This window comes from Chamaea fasciata, unplaced genomic scaffold (genome assembly GCF_029207755.1).
Source record: "Chamaea fasciata isolate MVZ Bird 193981 ecotype frontalis unplaced genomic scaffold, bChaFas1.0.hap1 SCAF_1, whole genome shotgun sequence".
NCBI lineage: Eukaryota > Metazoa > Chordata > Aves > Passeriformes > Sylviidae > Chamaea > Chamaea fasciata.
In genome coordinates, this window is record NW_027094086.1 from 36,510,478 (window position 1) to 36,534,265 (window position 23,788).

A 23,788-nucleotide genomic window follows, 5' to 3' on the forward strand; every position below is an offset into this window, starting at 1 on the left:
GACTTGTATTTTTGTCATCTTTTAGATACCACAGATGAAGCACTGACAACAGTCACTGTCTTCTTGTTTCCATCTGTGATAGTCATAAACCAGGAGATTACAACCTGTATCTACTTTCTGTGGTCATGCCAGCAAGTCAGGGTCAGGATGAGTGAGATCCATGGCCTGGCACAGACATGCCCAGAGCACAAGGTACCCTTGCCCAGGGCTTGAGCTTAAATGCACTTAAGTGTTGCTGCTGAGATGAGAGGCAGGAGCTTTCAAGAAGGCTGCCCCACATCTTATTCTCACAGAGCCTTTCCACAGCTTATTCCCATAGAGCAGGCCCACCCCAGGGGCAGTGTCAGCTTGCTCAACACAGGCAGACAAACTCTCATGAACGTGAGAAGGGGCTGCAGCACTAAAGGAGAGCTGTCAGGGCTCTGGAAGCTGTAAGCAAAGAAATTTTTGTCTATTCCTTATAATACCCGATATCTTCTGTCATGTTCTCCAGCCAGAAACAAACTACAGGAACCCAAAATTGTGTAGCAGTCAGTTAACAGCGAGTTTGAAAGTTTGTTTTAAAGAAGACCTTCCCTCTGCTCTGTCTTGAACAATATGGTTTTTCATTACACAGACAGAACTAATACAGTTTTTAGAATTAATGCTAGAGAGAGAACCTGTGACCATACAGGTTATTGAGTCTGGTGTATGAGCCTAACCAGCTTGCTTGTTGCTGTGTGGGAAGAACATCCACTGATCAACAAGCTAACCCTAATACGTGTCTTGCAGACCATATTAAATAATCTCTAAGATAGAAAAGTTTGAAATAGTTTCTTCCTTGGAGTGTTCTGCTCTTCCCACTAGATGGCCTCCGAGAACCAGTATTTTCTGCTATTTTGTAATCGGGTGTGGTTGTCTCTCTCTGAAGTTGAGTAAGATATTTACTGTACTGTAGTATGTAGTGGGGTGTTTGGGATGTGCGGGAACAAGAAGGGAGGAGAAAATAGGGCTGGAATCTTACTGGCGCAACTGGGCATATTGGCAGGATTGCAGGAGAGAGTGTGAGTTTAGAATAAATTCAGATGGGATTAAATCTTGTGTCCTGTGAGTATTTAAACCATTTCAGCTTTAATTGGAGGTGACTGGAATTACATCTGTCTTTTCAGGTGGTTGTTCCTTCCCTTTAGGTATAGAATCTGTCTTGGTTCCATTTTCTGTAAATATGAAACTAGCTCATGCACAACAGGACAGGCAGCTTAGATGGGAAGAAATGAGAACTTGATCTCAGAAAACCTTTGCCTGGGGGGCAGGAAAGAGCAGTTTGAATTCCTTCAGGTAAGGAAGAAATTACAGGGAAGAAGCATCCTGAGTAAGTGCTGTAAGTACAGGGCTAAAAGAATAAGACAAGAGCTTGACCCTCAAGCTTCATTGTGGGGAAAAACAAATCACAAAACAACTCACCCAAACCCCCACCACTTTTGGGCTGACAATCTGTGCAGGATTTCCTGGCAAGGTAGTGAATCCAAAGCAGAGATTACTGTCCAAGTACTTCCATGTTGAACACCATATTTTTAGGTTATTTTTAACCTTTTCCCCTTTAGCATCAGTGCCACCATATTCAATGCTGTGGATGCTGCTCAGCAGAGCAAGATTAAAAGCTGGACTGTACTGGGGAGATTTGTATAGAAATTAATGGCCTGTTAGGAACATGATGGTTCTTTCCTTGGAACAGGGAGGAAAGTATGGGGACAGTTTGAACGACGAGGAAGAACAAGGAACAGTTTCCTATTTATGTGTTACCCCTTATGAGCCAGGAGCCCTGGAAGAGGAATAGCTGTGTGTGTAATCAGGTGGCTGAAGTCTGCATGCCAGGGCTCAATCAAGAATGTTTAGGTTTGAGGTGGGAAGGTGCACACAAGATTTCAGTCACTTTTTTCACAGTAAATAATATTTTGTCTGGCATTGTGAGGGTTCTTTTGGGGTTTTTTTTTTTTCTACTCTGGAGTTGCCATTCATGTATCTGGTGACAGTGTTACCAGAAGAGCTTTGGGAGTTGGCTTGGGTCCAAGTCCACTAAGGTTTCTAAGTGCCTTTTCAAATTATTATGGTTTGAGTACTCACATGAAAGGCAGATTGACAGATACTGTGAAGTGATTGATTACCTTCCCTCGTTAGCCTTGTGTCTTTCCCCAGGGCAGGCCTATTCTCTAATCCACTGCTTATTTATAGGGCAAATAGTGAAGTTTATCCTGCCCTGGGCCACCTGTTGATAAGGATACTGTTCCAGCTTTCATCACTTCCTCATTATGTTTAAATCTGTTTCATAAAGTGAACAGTATGTTTCAAGAGCCAGCTTTCTCTGTTAGGTCTTATATAACCAAAAAAATTTCCAAAACAATCCAAAAAAAGCCTAGACAATTTAAAAATTGCTGTCATTATTTGGAGGAGCACTTGAACTAAGCATTCACTCCAGACTTAAGAAAAAAACTTCCGATTTTCTGATTTTCAGAAGTGTAGTGAACAAACATCCCTTGCAACTAAGCTTTCTATAAAGGAGAAGCAAAAAAACCAGAAAACCCAAGAGGTTGAAATGGGTAAATTCTAGCAGTTGCTGCTTCTGAGCATCAAAACAATTTGGTGGAATACTGTGGACTAGTTTTCAGGGTAGAGTTAATTCTCTTCACATAGTTTGGGTGGGACCGTGTTTTGGATTTGTGCTGAACACAGGGTTGATAATTCAGGGATGTCTTAGTTACAGGAGAAGAGTCCTTACACAACCTCAAGGCCTTTTCAGCTTCTAACCCCACCTGGTGGGGTGAGACTGAGCATGAGGCCTGGGGGGTGCACAAGGAGGGGACACAACCAGGACAGCTGACCCCAACTGACCACAGGGATATTCCATATCATATGACATCATGCTCAGCATATGGATCTGGGGGAAGAAGGAAGGAAGGAGATAACATTTGGAGTGACAGCATTTGCCTTCCCAGGTGACTTTTAGACATAATGGACCCTGGCTTTTCTTGAGATGGCTGAACCCCTGCCTGCTCCTGGGAAAGGGTGAATGAATTCCTTGGGTTGCTTCGCTAACCTGTGCAGGTTCTGCTTTACCTATGAAACTGCCTTTATCTAAACCTATGAATTTTCTCAGTTTCACTCCTCTGATTTTACTACTCTGTGGGAGGAGTGGGAGAGTGGCTGTGTGAGGCTTTGGGGTTAAATCACAGCAGCTTGTGACTGTGTAGCTCCCAAGATTCCTTTGATGATCTCTTTTACTATGTGTATACAAGTTCAAGAGCTGATGTTATATATATATATGCGTAGTTTCCTGCCATTTTCCTGAAGAATGGATCCGCAAGATCAGAAAGACTAAAATAGCAATTTTCTAGCTAGAAGCACATTAGGAAATTAGTTTCTCCCTGTGAGTTCTTGAGGCACCAATATAAACGGGTTATAATGAGCCTAATTCAACTGCAGACGTGGAAGTTCGAACTTCATATCACTGTATTTGACCAGGATTTTCTCAGCAGGTCTTGTACTAATATTTCCTAAGGACCTGCATTTTCAAAAGACAATGGAACATACTATTGTGACTAATTACTCAATTATTGTATTAATTACTAATTTTTATTATAGTATTAGATTTAATTAGTAATAATCTTTTTAGCATTATAGAGGAGACACAAAGTAACGTGAAGAGGCTACAGGCAATTTCTGAGATTTTTCCAAAGGAGCCATGTCAGAATGAAGTACTCCAAAGTTTTTGGACAAACCCATTCTCACCCTGGATGAAGTTAGTCGTTTCCATCCTTGTAGGCTTCTAAATTGGTTGCTGGCATTTAAACTGTTGTACCACTGATGGAGGCTCTTTGCAGGATCTAAAAGCAGATCTAAACATGTCTTGGACTTCCTGAGGAAAAGAGAGAAATTTGAAAGATCTATAATCTGCTTTGCTTTAATTTGAGGTATTTGTACTGATTGTTTCTCATTAAGATTTGCAATGAGCATCTCAGTCTACCACTTCAACAAAAATTACCAATAATCTTTTTCTTTCTTGACTTAAAACTGAAACAGTTTTCTATGTTCTTTATGCCACTAAACTGAACGCAACAAAACTTTCCTCCTACTAGGAACAGAAGCTAGTTCACCATTCATCCCTAGGCTCTTAAACTTAGGTTTCTCATCAAACTCAGGATGAGTTTGTTCCCATCCCTGTAGTTTTCCCACTTTGGTTCTTGCAGACTGTGCTACCTTGTGGCTCCTTAGGGAGTTTAGTTGCTGTACCAGAACTTAGAGCCAGCAGTTACTAGTTCTTCCAGCAACATAGTCTTCCCAAATAACTGACAGTTCTGCTTCAGATGCTTGCAAATGAGGGAACTGGCACCATGAACACACTGCATATTGGAGTAAGCCCAGTAGCTCCCTGGCCAGTGTGTGTCAGCTGAAGCTGAAGCTCAAGCCATCACAGCCCAAGATAATACTTCAACAAAAATGTCTTTATCTTCTTTTTATTATTAACTATCAAGACCCTTGCCCTCCCTTAGTTGCATTTGCAAGGTTTCCCTAAGAAATCTGTTCAGAAATCTGGTCAACTGTTTTCTTTATGTTTTCCACACCCAGGGAGTCAGGCACATGAAATGAATTCATTTGGATTAATCTCCAACTCTTTTCATGTACAGTAAAACTTAAGATGAGAATATACTGTAGCTTTTAAGCTATGCTTAAAAGTGAGTGGGGAAAAGTTACTGTACAGATGAAGTATGTATCTTCATACATTAATTTTATTTTAAGAGAAGCTGAATTGCATCACATCAGCATGGGGAGTACCAGTCCAGACAATAACATCTGTTTGAACAGCAGGGCTTGCTGGGCATCTTTTGTTTTCCCAAGTTTCTCCCTTGCACATTTTGACTGCCGAGTGCAGGGTATTGTATAATATACCATCCTTTTGGCAGTCATTCCTGCAAATGCTCAGCATGGATAGTAATTGTCACTCTAGGACTTTGCGGCTAAACTCAGTCTCCCTCTGAGGCTTGGCTGTCTGTGGCAGTCAGGCCGCAGAACTGCGTGGGACAGGAATACAAGTCATGCCAGGTGAGGTTTGACAGGTCAGGGTTTCACAAAACACAACATTTCTGTCATGTCTTACTCATGTTTAGACAAATTAGGAGAATTTAGATTTCCTATGAGAAGAGCAGGCTCAAGGCTCATATCCTGCACTGCCATACCAGTGAGTGCAGACATGCGCACAAACTGTGCCATGTATTTGTGCTGTTCAAAAGGACTTGAAGTGGCATTCAGAAAGGTTATAAGGTGCCAAATAATGCTATTTTTAAATTAATTCTTTATAAGAGAAAATTAATACCTATGTAACACAATGAAATTACTTCTGTGTAGAAATTATATCTACGGATGATGGTGGTGACCATGATAAACCCCCTGGGCACTAACGGAAACTGAATGCCCATCCATGCAGTGACATTGCTAACAAAGCCTGTGTATATTTTGAATTCCAAACCTATTTGGTTTCTGGATGACATGAAGCAGATGTCTGCTGGGATCACTTGTCCCCAAGTTGAGGAATGGGAGCATGTTTATACAGTGCCATTAGGGCTAGGGTTTACTGTGGGAAGAAAAAAATCCTGTTAAAAACAACCAAAACAAAACAAAACCAAAACTGTCTTCAGAACAGGGCTTGGTTGTCCTGCTCAGTTCTCAGTTACCAGACAGATTGACCCCATATGGTAAATTAAGGTCTAGACTGATGTTTTTCTTATGAACTTTGCTGCAGCCTCTAAATCACTACCACACATCATTTTTATTTCTTTAGCTCAGTTTATCTCCTGCTAAGCTTGCCATAACTTCAGTGAAAGTTTTTTTTTAACTCATGGCCGTAATGTTGAAGAATATAATGCAGACAGATGGATGATTAATTGTATGAGAAGTAATTAAAATGAAACATGATCTCATACTTTCATGTGTGGCAGAATTTTTGGTAGTTATCTTGTTCTCTGTGTCCTGCAGAACTTCCTGATAAATTATCATCTAGATACCAAGACTTCAAACCAGACAAGAAAAATTAAAGGGCTTCATTTATACAATTTGAAATTAGACTGTAGTTCTTAAATAAAGGCAATTAAAAATTGGGATGTCTCAGCTGCCTGATTAAACATCTAACAAGATGCATGACTAACACTCCTTTCCAATCTTTATTTATTTGTTTATTATTAAAAAGCTCCTCAGATGTGTATAAACCATCTGCTGTTCTCAGATTCTCTGAGCCTTGGTATATTATGCATCTGCAAAGCATTTTCTTCTGATGCCATTAACTATGGAAATTTGAGAATGAAAATTTCCAGTAGGATAAGCTAATGCTTTCTAGACATTTCTGATTATGGCCCAATCTTTCCTCTTTTGTCCCCAACAGCTCTATTTTGATCAGTACACCTAAGCTGCAGGCTGGATTGGTGTGATAAATGACGCCAGCCTAGTGCCAGCAGCCAGGCTGGGTCCTTCTCAACATGTTTGGGATACTTATCCTGGTTATTTCCTCAGCTCAGCATGGAAGCTTCCACCTGGAGATGGGGCTCTAGCTCAGTTATAGGACTACAGAGCAGGCTGGAACCTAGATCATGGTGCAGGTGAACATCATGGTCTAATAGTGCCAGGATGGGCAGGAGAACATGACAGCCTGTGAGAAGTTTCAGATGGAGGAGGATGCTCTGTCTGTTGGTGTTGGTGTCAGACAGCCCAGGGAGGGACTCATTTGGGTGAGCATTCCAGCTGGCTCCCAGCTACACACCCCACACCATAACTACAGTACAGTAAACTGAACCATGTCTTAGCACTGCCCCTTCCTCTCTTGCAAGGGCAAGGAAAGCCCACAACCCTTCCTGGGCACAAGCATGATTCTGGGGAGGTGTGGGAGGAAGCCCAGCCTGGGTCAGCCTCACCCAGACCTGCCATGCAGCTGGCAGTGAGCTGCCACCCTCTTCTGATTCAGGTTTGCCTCCTGCTTGCTGAAGGCTGCTATATGTTTCTACAGCAATGAGAATGCTGAGCTTTGCTGAGACAGCTGCTATCACACAGCAAACATGTGGAAATGAGAAGGAATACATCAGCACCATGGAAGAAACAGGCCCTTAGCTCCTGCATGAAAGGTGAAGCAAACCATGGCAGCTGCAGTTGGTTAACACTGTGCTACTTCAGGCATTGGACTTTCCAGTTGACTCTTGTTCTTGATTTGAACGTGTACCTGCGGCTTCCAGTCATCTGCCTGCCTGCCAGTGTCTGAAAGGTGTAAATCCCAGCCTAGTAGATGAGGACGAGAATGGAATAGTTATCTATCATTTGACCTTCAGTGTTAGTAATCTCCTTCCACCAGTAAAATTCCAGAGCTTCCATTGCTACATTGCAGCAATGCTGTGGGCCTCTTCAAGCCCCCTGAGGGAAAAAATGGTTGTGAGGAGGTCCCACTCTGATGACTGAGATGTAATTCCACCATACCAGGCCCCCTCACATCAGAAAAATGTCTCTCTGAGGCACTGGCCCTCTACCTGTGCACTTGTCACTTCTCAGCTTCCTCTCTCCTTCAGTCAACCCCCTTAGCTCATGGAGGGGAAGTCATTGGTGCCACACAGCATAGATTTTATTTCACTAAAAAGAAAGGTGAGACTGGATCATGTACCTTCTCATTTGTGAAGTATGAAACCAATTTTCACCTCAAACCCTGTATGACTTGGGCTTGTCTTTACCTACAGCTGCTTCCCACTCACCTTGCGGGATTAGCCAGGACCTGATGCAGATATGTGGAGCAGAGTGAGCTAGACTCATCTGAAGAGGCAGATGAGAGTTATCGAGGCTGACAGATGTAAAGAATAGCTGTGGAGATTATCCAAATGTCTTGCTGGGTCCAGATCGTGATTTTTATTACTGTCACTAGGGCTGATTTCAAAGACAGACAACTTCCTATAGCTGTCTGCAGGGTAGCCCAAATAAGCACATGATGCTATATAGCATTAATCATGCTGTGTCCAAGGTACACATGCCTTGTAGCAACAGACTGAATTTTACTATACCAATAGTCTGTATATTCATACTGAACAAATCAAGGGCGGGTTGTTTGTTTGCAGCTGGATCAAAGCTAATACTCTAATATTAATAATGAACCCAAGTGATGCCAAGCAGGTGCAATTTCTGGACAGGGGGAAATGACCATGAAGTAGCCCTACACAAAGGATTTCCATAATTTAAATTCTGTTTCACTATATTATACTCTTTACACTGTTATTTTTCTCATACACCTCTTCATTGCAGTGTGGTTTCTGGCAAAGTCTTTTTGTCTGCTTTGTAAAAACATTTATTAAACTCTTCTGGGTTTTGTTTGATGTTGCAAAAGTAATAACAGCAAACCAACATAGCACTGAGTTTTGGTGAGGGCAAAAGGGTATCATGAGGTGTAACTGCAGCAGGCACACAGAGTACCAGTGCCCACTTTTTAACTAAGCACTGAAGTAGATGCAAAGTCTGGGAGCCTGAGGACTGTGTCAAATTTCCTTATAGTGTTTTTAATCTTTAAGTGTTTGAAAGCACTCTCGACTACAACGAAGAATAGTATGTTTCTAATTGAATTTTTTAACCTATTCTATGAGTGGGTTTGTGGCTTATAGCAGTTTTGTTTGTTTGGGGTTTTGGTATTGTGTTTGTTTGTTTGATAGTTTTGGTAGGGGCTTTTGTTTGTTTGTTTTTGGGGTTTTTTTTGTGGATTTTTGGTGGGGTGTTTTTTTGGGTTTTCTTTTTTTGATCCGGGGACTTTTTTTATTTTTTTTTAGCATCTCTTACTTTTCCTGAGGGAAAAAGAGACGTAAAACCCAGTCCTGTAAATGACATGTTATTTTTAGTTCCTTAGCTCTGCTATGCTTAATTAGTTTATGCAGCTGAAAATGAAAAAGAAAACCCCACGCCCTGCAACTTTATCTGTGTGTTCATGTATAGCACATAATATCTTAAATCCCCTCATTTGTCTCTAAAGAACACCCATGAAAGTTGTGAGTAAGAAAACAGCACAATCTGTTGCATATTATCCTCATACTTAAAAATGTACAAATATGCTTTCATGTAAGTGGGCAGCCTCACTATCGACCTGCACACCCCCATAATATACCTGGAAATAGGCATCAGAAACCTAAATGCAGTAGAGGAATCCTACTCTCCCTGTTGCTTTCCTGCATACCTCTTTCTGTTCTCTTGTGTTTTGTCCTCTTATAGCCCATGGAATTCATCTCTCTGTGACTGGCATGTTTTTTTCTAAATTGCCTCCTCTCTTTGAACATGTAATATTCCCTTTCTTATGTTTTCTTCTCTGAAGTGTTTTTCAAAATTCTTATCCTTGGCCCTGTGCCAGCCTTGCCAGGACTCTGAGCCAGTTTGAGTGACAACCATTCTGAGGAGATAGTGACAATGCCACAGCCGTGGTGGGAAAGGGTTGGTGCCTGAGGCCTTGTCCCACATGGTGCTCCGGGTGATGCAGAGCCTGAACAGTGGTAGTGCCCTCATCTTTGCCATCCACAGCTGTGGGCACACCCTCTGCAGACTAGACTTGGGGGAAGAGGGGAAAAAATGAAGGAATTTGATGACAGCACAAGTTTGCTTTTGGATTGAGGTACAGCCCTGGTCCTTTGTCTTTGCAGCGACATGACCATCTGGAGTCAAAGGAAATTCAATCTAGAAGGTAGCCTGGGAATGGCTTCCATGCTTGGTAGTCAGCACCTCTGCTAAATGAAATAAGCCAAATTTGAGTAACATCCTGTTTCTGTGAGCAAGTGCAATATAGCTATTAATATTCTCTTTTCACAGAGTGTGATACCAAGTGATTAAATATGACAGTGCAAGTCCCACAGTGTCACGGCCACAATACAATGAGGGCCACAAGGCTGAGGTCTCACTCAGCAGGCAGCATCGCTGTTTCAGAGAAGTCCCAGCGTGTCTGCTGTCCCATTAAAGTTTCTGTGGCAGATCTAGGCTAGCAGAACACCTTGCATTTTCCTAGCACAAAGAGAAAAGCCCTGCATTTTCTTCTTGGTTTTCCAGTTAGGCTTGGACTTCAGAGTAACAGCTGTTTTAAAATAAATAGCCACGTCTACCAAGGAAGTTGAATCTTCATTCTTCTCCAGAAGGACAAAGACATATCTACATACCATTAATTACTGATGCAATAGCCCAAGCAAGTTTTCATGAGTCATTTCAAGTGTCACTATAGCGCTTTCAGAAGATCACTTTTGGAGTATATATTCCAGTCAGCTCCAGAAAGTCATCTGTATGTAATTTGGAAGCAGAAATTGTATTTATTTAGGAGTCCCCACTTCCAACATTCTGCCTAATACTATGCAAAATTATATGTCACAAGGAGCAGATCAAGACTCATAATAGTTACACTGGACGAACAGAAAGAATCTCAAAAAGGAAGAAAGCAAATTCTGCAATACATTATTTATGACTGGCCAGATCAGCTCCAGAAGCTGGAAGTAAAGGAAGAAGGGATAATTTATAGCTTTCTTTCTTTCTCCAAAAATTCTGACTCCAATGTCATATTTGTTTTGTGCTAGATCTCCTTGCTTAAGCAACCTCTAGAAAGAATTTTCAGGGTGATTAGATACTCCCACATTTTAAATTTAAAAGCTTACAATATTTTTGAACAAAAACACTACTATTACTACAAAAACTTTATTGAATAGAAGTATTTTGTTTTGCGGTAACTATCAATTGCTTCTGAGCAGGAAATAACAGTATTTTTTCTGATGAGGCTGGCATTTTAATTTATTTGCATAGTAAGTCATCCTTTAAGAATACAGATTTTCTGGCAAGACAGAAATGAGGACAATCTCTAAATGTACCAGTAATTTTGTGCTGCAGATTATTGCTCCAGGAAGTACATTCCCTGGACAAGAGGGATAGAAGCCATCCATAGGCTTTCTAGACATATAAATCAAAAGTATTTTATTATCTCTGAGTCTGCATCAAAAAACAGGGCATAGAGCTTTTTTCAGCTACATTAATAAGAGAATCTGAATATTAAAAATGCAAACAGTGCTAGACTTTCACATTAACTTATACAAAAAGTTGACCTATAAATCTCTTGCTGACAGATAATCCAGGAAAGTTTTCTCTATCACCTGTCAGGATGAAAGACTGTGGTTCTCTCTTGAAGAGGAATTTTAAACTATGCAGTCATTTCTCATGTGTCCTGTATCACAGGTCATCTGGTTTGTGAGTTAGCCAAGTCATAGAAAAAACTCTAAAGATCTTACTTTTTCATGGCTCATTTCCACTTCTCATGATGCCTTGAAAGTGTGTGTGCCTCATTAATAAATTTTTCTTTCAATATGTTTTTACTTTATCTCCATTTCCTCAGATGCTCAGAAGCTGACCATACTCTGAATTTTCTGCAGCCAAGTATGCTCCATTGAAAGAACAGCAAAGTAAAATCACAGGATTTGGAAGTACATTTGTTTCACATTCCCCTGACTTTGAGTTGGACTGAGATGCCCAGATTAAGAGCTTGATTAGCACAAACCTCATACAAGAGCAAGAGAGACACGGCTCCTTTCCTCCTGCTCCTTGGCTAATGTCGGGCCTTGGGCTGCTAAACTTCAATATTTTGTATTAAAAAATGCCCAAGCTTAAGTAAGATTATTTCTATTAATGCATGAGCCATCTGAGTTTAACCCATTGATTTTAACAAACATTTTCTACAAAGTATCTTTAGTGTAACTAAGACTCTGGCCATGCCTTAACTGACTGTGCACTCCAGGTCACATCAATTCAGCCAGCTTCAATTTCCACTTGTAAAATTTATTCTAATGGAAAAATGTAACCTGGTCTTTGCATGTGAACTCTTGACTCAAGTGAAAATCATATTCTTCTGAGGTTCTTGATTTTTTTACCTAAGCACCTTTAGGTCATAGTAAAATCCAAATTAGTAATTAAATGTATGCTATGTACATCCAAGACTGTGATTTCATGTTAGTTATCCAGTTTTAACTAAACATTATGTCTTGTTAAAGAGGCAAAGAGATACTTCCTGGAGTGGATAAGTGTGTTCTTTCAGATAATAGCAACCTTCTGAAACAAGCTACACACAGAAACTCCACAGCAGGAGGCATTTATGGGCTACTACCAGGTCAATATTGAATTATATGTTATGTTAGCAATATATTTGCAGTAAAGCAGCAAATTCATCTGTTAAAAGGAGATGTGTCTTACAGTGCTTTGTCTTTATATATAATTCAAAGATTTGATCTTAGCACTCTGCAGTGATTGATCCCAGTGGGACTTCTGGCATTTCAGTAACATATACCAATAACTGAGATGTGCTACTCTTTTTCCTCTGCTGTATTTCTGAAACAGCACTGAGTGTAGTGGTATTCCCACCAGTAACCATGAGGTGGCATAACGTGCTCAGCAGAACAGCAGCCAAATCTTCCTTTTAATATTCCTTTGTACATATTTCTTGGTCATATTAGGTCTTGGTCATATTTCATCATATTAGGTCTTAATGGGGAAAGACAGGCTGTAAAATTAGTTGAGCTTTTAGAAACCCTACTCTATTACAAAAGCAATGACAGAGATACGTATTTGTGTGCTTGTATTTTGTGGTGCTTTTCATTCTAGTAAACAATCATTTTGAGCATTCTGCTACATGGTGATTTTAAAAATAAAAATCACTGTTCTTTTATTTTTTTGTTTGTTTGTTTGTTTGCTTTCTACTACAGAGCTCTGTTTTTAGTGTGCTGCCTTTCAAAAGTCTGATTTCTTTATTTTCCCAAATCTCTTTTTCACGGCCCCTTTCAGTGCTTGCCTGTCCAGGCTTGATTTTTTCCTTTCAGATTATTGTGATGTGAAATAGGTTTGATGAGATTAAACTAGCCACAAGTCTAATTTTCTTACTAACTAGGCAGATTAATAGAAGTGCCTTTTAAATCAGATACATATTATACACCTGTTAGATATATACCTGAGTTTAGTATTTCCCCAAGCACACAGCTTACCTTAGTTGAAGTCCTAATTTAGATAAGATCTTTATCAGAGTGAATTTAATGTTTCATCATCAGAAGCACATCAGGACTCACTTCTTGAGATCAGCTTTTTGTATTATGTTGGGGTCAGGGGGATCACTGGCCAGGCACGGACACAACCACAGCACAGCACCGGTGAGCACCACAGAAGCAAGTTTTAAAGGCTGAAATGTAAGGAAATGCAGCCCCAGAGCAAAGCAGGAGAGGTGTCCCATGAGGTTTCCCAGGGCTATTCCCCAACAGGCTGCTGCAGGGTGCAGAGCCCAGGGATGAGACCTGCAGTGACACAATCCGAGTCTCTCCCAGAGATTCCAGCCACAGCTGGCACCAGCATGGGTCCCGGGGGTGCTTCCATGGGTGGGCAATGATCTCCACTGGTGTTATTCTCCAAACCTCCAAATGCTTGGAGGAAAACTTCCTGCAGCAGCCCAGACATACCCTTCTCTAAACCTCAGGGAAAACAGATTTATTTGAATTTTAAAGTCTTTAGAAACCAAACCATGACTATTAATATGTATATATGTGTGTGTGTGTAAGAGTGGCACAGAATGTTACTCATTATCACACAGCTGAAGGTCTGGCTGCAGTTTATAAGCCAGGCAGCTTTACTTGCCAAGAGAAAACCTAGAAATTTCAGTGTGGCTTATAAATATGAGATCCAGGTTGTTTAAACAAGTTGTTGGCTTGCATTTGCCCCAGCACTTTGGACCTGCTTGCCACCCTGGTCCTGGCTATGCAGGTAAAGCAGTGTAAGAACACACCAGTGACATTTTATGAATAGTAGGGGCCAAGATGGGAAGCTGATTTCTTTGCTCATGTGTAGCACAGTTCTCATTCCAAATACATCACGTGCTAAGGGATGCTGTAACCCCTCCTTGTATATGATGCTCTACTAATTGGCCAGGCACGCAATGTTGTGGAAAATGAGAAATTAGATTACTCTTGGAATCACATGCAGCCAACTTAAAATTCAAGCTTCAGCATGACTGCTTGGCACTGACTTACAGGAGTGTTTTGAAAGCATGGCTGCATTTGGGTGGTGTGAAATAAATAGAAAACTGGGACAGAAAGCTTGAAGAAGTGATATTAGGACCTAGGGGAATAAGCAAAACAAGGAGAATCTTCTTTGCATTCCTGGGATTATTTAGGCACGGCTGCTGCTTAGTGAGACTATCTTCAGGGTCCGTTGCTGGTTTGGAGAGGCAACGGACCATGCAAGGGCAGCTATTGCACAAAGCTGTCACATCCAGGACCGTGTTGTGTGACTGATGAGCAGGTACTCATGTGGAAGCAGGAATGGAATCCAGATGTTTAATTTGTTTAAAATAAAAGTCATTCAAACTATGGCTTCTGTGAAGGAAGTGGAAATCATGTCAAGAAACCGTCATTTATCAGCAGATAAATAAAGATGGTTTGTCAGCCTGGGGAAAATGGCACAACTTATATGTAGTTGTCAAACAGCAAGCAGTACAGGCTAGATCTGTGTCCTCAGCTGCTAAATAATTATTTAGGGTCCTGAACAGCCTTGTGACCCCTTACAGTGAAGCAGAGTGCTGTTGGTAATGCTGGGTGATCAGAGCTGACATGCTGGGAGCACACTGCCAGCATGCAACGCAGGCATAGCTCTAAGGGGCAAACACTGAAGCCGTAGTCTTGATATACTATATCTTCTTTATGGGCCCATTTTCATAGATCTGAATTCCCTGATTATCTATAACACATGTACTAGTTTGCTCACAAAGCCTCTGCAAACTAATGAGTCTTTTGGGCTGATCCCCAGTTACAGTTGCAGGGATAGTCAGCTGCCTGGGCAGAGTCAGGAGAGAGACACTTCTTTAGGGCTGCATTTATGAGGGCACCGTCCACCTTACGCAACCCTAACCCATCTGACATGACCTCAGGATGCACCTGTACACCCTGCTGTAAAACTGCTATTGTGGCATGTGACAACACAACCCCATCACTGTGTTGGGCACTAAGGAGAAGGTTTCTGTCAAAATGCCCAGAATAGCAGGTAAAAGATGAACTCATTTGTGAAAACATCCTGCTGATGTTTAAGCTTTAACATGGAAGGAACATTTTCCCAACCTGAAATATTTTGTCTAAAAGAGCTGCCAGGTTGTAATTTGTTATCATTAAACCAGATGAGGCTGATAATGGAAGGAGGTAAGCCAATTAGTTTGGGATGTCAATTTTTGTTTTCCACTGTCAAAGTCTGTTAAAGGACGTTGATAGATTGCTGGGTTGGCTTTTTCAACCTGCTAATCCCCACATGAAAGACAGGCAGGCAGCTGGGTGCAAGGAAGCACATTGCAGTCAAACGTTGCATCTGACAACATGGTGCTCAGAGGTGACAATGGTGTTGCAACACCTAAGCTGTGGGCAATTGGAGGAAGAAGTGAAACTCAGGATCCAAACATGGAAAAGAGTCTTGCATGGCAGCAGTGAACAAAGAAAGTCTACACTTGAAGTTGTTTGGCTTAAAATCTGTCATTTTTTTTGTGTGCAGAACTACAGGCTTTTTAGTGACCCAACTATGTGTTCTCAGGTTTTAAATAAGAAAATTTAGTATTGTCTCATGCTAATCAGCAACCAGAACCCTAGCTTCAAATTCCCATTAATAATTTACAGTAAATACCATTGTCATAATTACAGATTCACAGAATGAAATAGGTTGGAAGAGACCTCTGAGATCATTGAGTCCAACCTGTGACCAAATACCACCATGTAAACTAGACCAGGGCACTGAGTGTCACATCCAGACCTTCCTCAAACACTTCCAGGGATAGTGACTCCATCACCCCCCTGAGCAGCCCATTCCAATGTCTTATCCCCCTTTTTGTGAAGAAATTGTTCCTAATGTCCAAACTAAACCACCCCTGGTGCAGTTTAAGACTATATCCTCTCATCCTATCACTAGCTGCCTGGAAGAAGATGTTGAGCCCCATTTGGCTACAACCTCCTTTCAGGGAGTTGTAGAGAGTCATAAGATCACCCCTGAGACTCCTTTTCTTCAGCCTAAACAACCCCAGCTCCCTCAGCTGCTCCTCAAAGACTTGTGCTCCAGACCCTTCACCAGCTTGGTTGACCTGGACAATGTCACCTGCACTACTGAAAGCAGTTATTGGAAAAAAAACAGGCATCAACTCCTATGGATTTAACTGATAGAACTCTGTTGAAAATTATCTACAGTAGTTAATATATCTTATAATAATATAAATAATCTACAGAATCATATCTGAGCACTAAAAAAACACCCTTCAGCCAATCCTAAGTGTGAAGTCTTTCATTTTAGAGAGTTCCTTCACACCAAAATTGAATTTCAAAAAACTTCAAATTTTATGTAAAAAATCTCTATGGATATGAAAGAGTCCAATCAATAATTCCACAAATTGTAATATTTAATCATGGTATGTCACTGCACAAGGCAAAAATCTGTTAATTTCTTGCTACAGTTTTTGTTTTCAGATCCTCAAGACATCAGCTGCTCTATTAAGAAACTGGTGATACCAGGCTCAGTCCTTTGTGAACATGTAGTGCCATATTTCTGCAGTCTCATCCCCACTTTTACTGTCAGTTAAAGTACCGTGGCAAACTTGATTCTCTAAAAAAATGGAATTAAACAGAAACTTGGGAAAAGAAAAAAAAAGTCTGAAAGTTTGAAGGACAGATCTTCAACTGCCCTAAAGTTTAACAGTATGACTTATGAATGCCACCAGAACAGTTTGTAGCAACTGATAATCTCCAAGGTTTTAAGACTGTCAGCAAATTCTGTTTTGCAGTACAAACCTAGTCATTTCCTGAAATTGCATGGTTCAGTTAAGCTTAAGAAAAATATCCAAGTTTATTTAGAGAGTCAACATTTATTTCCTAATAATATCTGTATGATCTGGCCGCCTGATCTGGCAACTCACCTAACACCTTACTGAAAGTATGCTTGGCAAAAATAAAGGAACTACTACTCAAGGCTTCCCACAAAAATGTTCGCCAATATGTCCTACTATATTCCAGGACATGGCAATTAATAGTCATGCATTTATTATTCTCTAGAATTTTTTTTTTGCCCCAACATGTACAGGTTGATTGATACTATTTTGGGTATTTCGGTTTAGAAAAGAATGACACCTTCCTTTAGCATTTTATTCTGCATTTTCGCTGGTTCTAATGAAGACAAATTCTTCTCAGTCAGGATTGTTCTGTTTGTTAAATGAGACAGATGGCACACTCACTGTATTGGTAATGATTCTGAGATTTTAAACGTATTTGGGGTATACTGCGTTTTGACCCCTAGCTAAAAAGTGATCAGTATTTCAAATGGAAGAGAATTCAAGTTCTGTCTTTGTGTCATATTTGTGACATGTACCAAGTTCTGAAGGACCTACAAAAAGAGAAGTTTTAGACACATTCAGACAAATCTGTAAAACATGGTCCAGCAGACATGCCATGGCAGAAAATCAAACACACACTTCCAAACCCCTGTCACTACTGTGTGTTGAACCTGTGCTGTCAAGCGGGGTGTAGCACTCATTCCTCTTCTTCCCACCTGCTCCTGAGGACAGCGCTTGGTTCTGTTGAAGGCTTTTATTTGAGGTATATCCAGCCCCAGAAACACTAAAGAAGGGGTTTTTTTTCAGTTGCCCTTTCTTGTTCACTTTGTCTTAATACTTACATGATACTTAGTTTCAGGGAAGATTAAGCAAAGTTCAGGTTGTGTTTTCTCCAAAGTCGGTGAGGTCTTTAAGTTAACTAGCTGGAAAACAGGTGGATGTACCACAAAACCCTTGTCACCTGAAAATATTAGACTCTACTTCCATTGTATTTGTTAGCAACCCCAATAGGTTCGTATTGGTAAATAACACAGATTTTAGGAGGGAAAGAATTGAGACATATTTTGTTCCAGCTCTCATCTGTTCAGACTTGAAAATACACGATAGAAGATTGTAAATTTAGGAGTTAAATGTTGTTTAGATCAGCTGAAGATTTCTTAGGGTATCTGTGGAGGAACTTTGTGGGCATCTGTTCAGCCTCTGGTGCCGAGGTAGAGAAACACATATCAGAAGGAACAGCCTTCCTGGCTGTCCCACCAATGAAAGGTTTAAGTGAGAAAAGTACAAAACCACAAACAGACTCAAAACCCTCATGATATTCCTGCTCAGTGTTGAGGCACATAGGCTCTGTAGAGAGACGTGACTCTCTGGGGCATACAAATCTACACAGCACTTTATATTGTAATTAAGATGAAAGAAACAAAGTGTTCTGTTAAAAAGACTGCCAGCTCTCCAGAGAAAATAGCTTTGTGTATCACTTTATGCTAGTGGTGACAGAATAGAAAACAAAATACCACAGTTACATACATGTTCTTTGTCTAGAAGTATTTACAAATAACTTTACAAATTTTTACACGCATTTTTCAGTTTTGCTTGTTTACTTTTAAATTAAGAGAAAAATTAGTCCCCAGAGGCTTCTAAGGCTTCAGTTGGTGCCTTGTACTGTACATTCATGCTTGGCTTCTTCCTGGGAGAGGGGAGGAAAGGAGTTTAAAAATGTGCAAATCACAGACATCTAAACAGCCCTGGGTATAAGGGTTCCTAGAGATGGACATCCATTGAGCAGTTGCCCTACTTCTCTTCAAATCAGAGACAGCTACTTGAGATGGACTTGGGGCAAAAGAGATTAGGAAAGGAGTTGTCATATATGAACTGCAATAATTAGGTGAGTACATTAGTGCTTAAACATCTGGGTAAGAAGAGTCATGGATCAATCCCTACTGCATTCAGCAGTTCAAACAATGCAAGGAAGTGAACATTGTGAATTCTAAGACAGCATTGAAATGAACTCTTGAACACTGTTAGGGTTTGACTCTTGCTGCATATTTTGGAGTCAAAATTACAGTTTACTGACACAATCTTGACTAGGCACAGTATGATCCTATCAGTCAAAAAAAATACTGATTTTTTGAGAAAGACACACTCTCCTCCTAGTTTTCACAGGTTGTTTTTTTTTTTTCATGCCTCAACACTAAACATTGTAAAAATATTGAAATTAAAAAAGAAAACCATTTACAATTTACAAGTGTCCATATAAGTAAATTATTTAAAAATTCAAGATCATCTACAAGGATCTACGAAATAACAACGCTGATAATGACACTGAGCCTGTGGGAAGAACAATCCACATGCTGTGACGAGCAGATGTGGTGAGTTTCTTCCTGAACGATGAGTCACAAGGTTGGTCTTTTTTTCTAAAATCTGTTTCTTCAGCTATAGCAGCAGAAATCTTGAGTCCATGTTCATTACTTACTTCGACCTAAAAAGCAGGATATAAGAATTACTTACAAATGAAAATCTATGTTGTTTATCTTCTGATTTGTAAGCTGAAAATTCATACCAGCTGAGAGGCTAATAACTAATGAACAAGCAGATAAAATCTTGTGTGGTCACTAATTTTGTCAGCTGTGAGACTCACCTATATGGTCAAGAATGAATGGCTGGGTACAAAGCAGTAGCTTTGTACTGTGCATACCACAAAACCAAAAAACATCTGGGAGAAGTCCCATAGCTGGTAAAGCATATCTGAAGCTCATACAATAATAGATTCATTTTGGCATAATATATTTCAACAGCATGAGACATATATTCACCCAGTTATAACATTCTGATGTGATCTGATTACAAACATGAGCATTTGAGCCGGACTTACACTATTTATAGTCCTCACTACAGTGACACACCTGCTGAATCCATGTGTTCTCATATGACTCTCTGTAGCCATTTTCACTTGTGTAATCTTGGAAAATCTATGTTGGTCTTTCAGAGCAAGTAAAAGATGGGTAAAGTCTCAGGAGAAGATACAAACAGGACAGGATCACACAAATGCATCATGGAGTGGTGACCTCTCCACTGGCACAGTTTCTCATAGTGAGAATGGATCAGTTCCCCAAGCACAAATTAGTAATGTTCTTAAAAAGGGTAGGGACATCCTTAACTGGAATTAGGGATTCAATGTCTGTCCAGAAAGAGTTGTTCAAAGCTGTAGTAATTTTATTTTATAATTATTATTACCACTATTACAATTATAATTAAAATTTTCATTGCTATATTAGTACATTGTTCTTATTATAGCATGATTATGATATTATTTTTATTAACATATATTATTATATAATTATTATTAATAATAATAACCTATAATGCAAGCCAAAATGTAGCCTCTTATTTTTTTCTTCTAGCCACCATGCTCCTCTCTTTCCCACATATCAGTACATGAAACACTTCTGAATATTACTGAGCGACCTGGCTGTTGATACTGTGATTCTAGCAGGCACAACAGTCCATCTGCTTTAGTCCCAAAGAGAACACGATCCTTTTTCTACTCCCCCTGGTGTCTCCTGCCTTACACACATCTTAATTGAGACTGCATGGCTGAGGGCAAAGATCCTGCTTCTCCTTGTGCCATAGCCTAATGCAGTTACAGGCAGAACAAAGAGCAAACAGGCACGCCATGATCATTCATATTTGGATTAAAAATTGTTCCCCATGGGAACAAGTTCAAATTTAACTTCTTCTCAGAGGTGAGAAGGAAAACTAATCTTAGTCTTGCTAATCATTAATAATTATGGTAGCACTAAGCAGACATTATACTGAATGTGAGCACCTGATAAAAGCAGACTGTCTTCTGAATAGTTTGGATGAGACCACAGAGCCTTGTATTTTCAATGGGCTATGTTTAGTTAATTTATGAATGAAATAAGGGAAATAAAAGGGATGAGAAAAAGAAAAATATAGCCAAACTTTCATCTATAAAGTAACATTTATAAAGGTGTTTAATGTATTTTTACACGCATTATTCATGTTCAGTTCTAAGAGAATTCTAACTCTCAGAAATGGAGTTTAGCACAGCCTGGACACCAGAAGTCACATTTTAGAGATACAAAGAACTTTCGGACTGTATATGACTGATACAGATAGCAATTAACTTATCAAAAGAAGTCAAGAAGGCTAATGTGCTGCAGAGAGATAAGCATCTGCAAAGTTCTGGCACAATCCACTGACCAAATTATTTCCAGCAATTTAGCTTTTAATACAGACTTTGATCACTGACAGTAATTTCCCTCCCAGCTTAGACAAAGGTCCTCTGTATCTCTCAGTATGTACAACCAAAACATCAATAAAGAAGGAAACCCAATATAATTTCTGTCCCAGTTTTATACTCCTTGAAGCAATATAGAGGCCAGAGAGGACCCTCCCAGCAGTACAAGGATACACATTCATAGGAAATGGAAATATAACTCTTATTCTCCAGTATTGCAAGATCACCGACAACCCCCAAATCCCTTGAGCTACTTATTAAAAATCTCCTATCAAAGAACAAATTATCAGATGCTGTGACTTTTCTACTGCAAAACAAATGAATATATTTTGCAGGAATGTATTTGTAATTCATGAATATGTATTCTACTTTCTTCTTTAATTATACAAAGTTTGCTAAGAAAGTACTAAACATTTATGCACTTGATGCTTAAAACTAATCTGAATGCACGTTTAGAGATTAAAATCTTTTATGGAGAGGTGCAAATGTTGCAGGTGTGGCCTTCTTGCTCCTGAATATCAATTTAACTTTATACTCTAGCAACTTATTTAGAAGGCTCAAACTCCCATTTTGCAGTCACCTTTCTGACAGAAAATGCAGCAAAATAGACATTTAATGAAATAACACTAAAAAATGTAGACTTCAATGTAGAGTGTGTACCTAGTCAAAACTCAGAAGGTTCATAATTTCATTTAGTTGTCCTAATGTGTTATTTGTTCCTGTTCTAGTATACATCATAATTTTGGGCCTTCATAATTCTATAATGTTTAGATAAATTTTTAATAAACATTTGTCTCTTTTTATTTCTACAAATTAAAAGCTGCATCATGAATAAGATACATTTTAAAAACCTGCAAAAATTAATAAAGTCACGAAGTGCAGGTGTCAGGTTCCAAGCCCAAACAATTTTTTAGCAATCGTCCATTTTAAATTAAAACTCCTAGCATGGCACACATGGAAAAACCTTCAACCCACTGTAAATCTGTTAAGTGATAAGTAAAAAAGTGTAAGTCATTAAATCAGTTTCAGTCAATTAGCTGTATGTGCGTTTCATGCTGCATTTAAGAAGCATGAAAGGCCCAAAGGGAAATTTAAAGACCGAGAGCAACATCATAACATGTTCCAGCCATAAAGAATTTCCAATAATACTTTGAAAAATCATCTACCTGAAGTTATATGAGCTTCTGCCGAAATACATATACTAGTAATGTCTCCCCACATCCTAATTTTTTCCAAATAAGAAGAATAGATATGCATTCAAGTTTATTCATTAGGTAGCAAAGCAGGAAGAGTCTATGAAAATGTGATTTTCATGGTCCAAACAAATAAGAGATGACAAAGAGATAATGAACTTCCAGTGAAACTCTATAGATAGATTTTAAGCTGACAAGCAGTTTTCCAGCAAAACTTTCTTCCAGTAGCTAGACAAATGTAAAAACTCCTGCTTTTTTATAAATGGGTTAATCTCATTAAGGTTTCTGCAGCCGCAGAAGCTATAAACCAGCTCTTTTTGTGCTAAAAATTCAGCAAGAAAGCAATTCCATCCTTCAGTGAAAGCCTCTCCTTGCGTTAAGATGAGGCAGGACGTGGCAGACATGGTGATATCTCCTAATCCTTGCTTTAGCACATATGCCATCAATGACGAAGTGTCCTTACTCGAATGTTTTATGTGGATTAATTTTTAATTAAGTTCTAATTAAAATATAATTAAATTATCAGTAATCTGATGCCCAAATTATTTTAGGAGAAGGTTAGCTTTCAGTTCAGTTCAGTTAGAAGGATTAATGTGGTCCGTGGGACCAGAACCTTACCTACAGGCTTTACAGGCTTTAACTCAACATGTTCCTGGGGGGGCTGTCGGTAGGAGTATGTGTCAAGTCCACCTATGAAATCAACTGAAAATACAACAGTTCCAGAAATGAACAAATGGAAATGAAAATATGCCAACTGAAAAAGAAATGTGGACAAATTCTATTAAAAAAAAAGTAAGTGCACGCACAGGTTTGTATACAAGAAATAAACCAAGCAGATAAAGATGCTGTGGAAACTGCTTACAGAAGGCCCCATGCTCTGTCTTCCTTGGGGTATATTTAGTCCCATGCCTGGAAAGACAGGCAGCAGCTGGATGAGCAGACAAACATACCCCTGCCAGAAGGTGTGCAAAAGGAGCGTTCACAGATGTGCAGAGCATGTAAAGAGAAACCACCATGGGGTAAACCAGTGGTTTCTCTTTGGGAAATCTCAGTATATATATATATGTATATATATATATATATGTATATATATATATGTATATATATATATATATATATATATATATATATATATTATTTATTTAATAATTCCCCTTAAACTCCTTTATAAGTGTTTAGAAATTTAAGCAATGGAAAGAGTTTAGCTTGTGAACCCAATTTCACCTAAATTCTTCAGGCTCAATGGACTTGTAGAAAAGCCTCAACAAAAACCAAAGACACGAGAGCTGAGTTAAGAGTAAGCAAGCAATTACTAAATATGAAAAAGGAGCAGCATCTTCTCTGGATGAACTTGTGGGGTCAGAACACCTTTTCAGAATCCTTCTACTCTCTATGTCAGAAATAATGTGCTTTTGAGAAGTTTTTAGCTCCTTCTATGGTGATAATGATTTT

The 23,788-nt window shown here is 39.5% G+C and overlaps 1 protein-coding gene across 2 annotated transcripts in view; it reads right to left on the reverse strand.

The window, feature by feature from the left end:
• Positions 1-18,258: 18,258 nt before the first annotated feature.
• Positions 18,259-23,788, reverse strand: part of NKAIN3 (sodium/potassium transporting ATPase interacting 3) — a 336,223-nt gene continuing 330,693 nt past the window's right edge. The window contains exons 6-7 of one of the 2 annotated variants that reach the window (XM_066205146.1): positions 22,955-23,038; positions 18,259-19,361 (exon numbers count right to left, since the gene is read on the reverse strand). In XM_066205146.1, coding sequence (XP_066061243.1) covers positions 19,348-19,361; positions 22,955-23,038 — 98 coding nt within the window. In that variant the 3' untranslated portion in view covers positions 18,259-19,347. The remainder of the gene's footprint in view (positions 19,362-22,954; positions 23,039-23,788) is intronic. The other variant, XM_066205155.1, reaches the window with a different exon arrangement.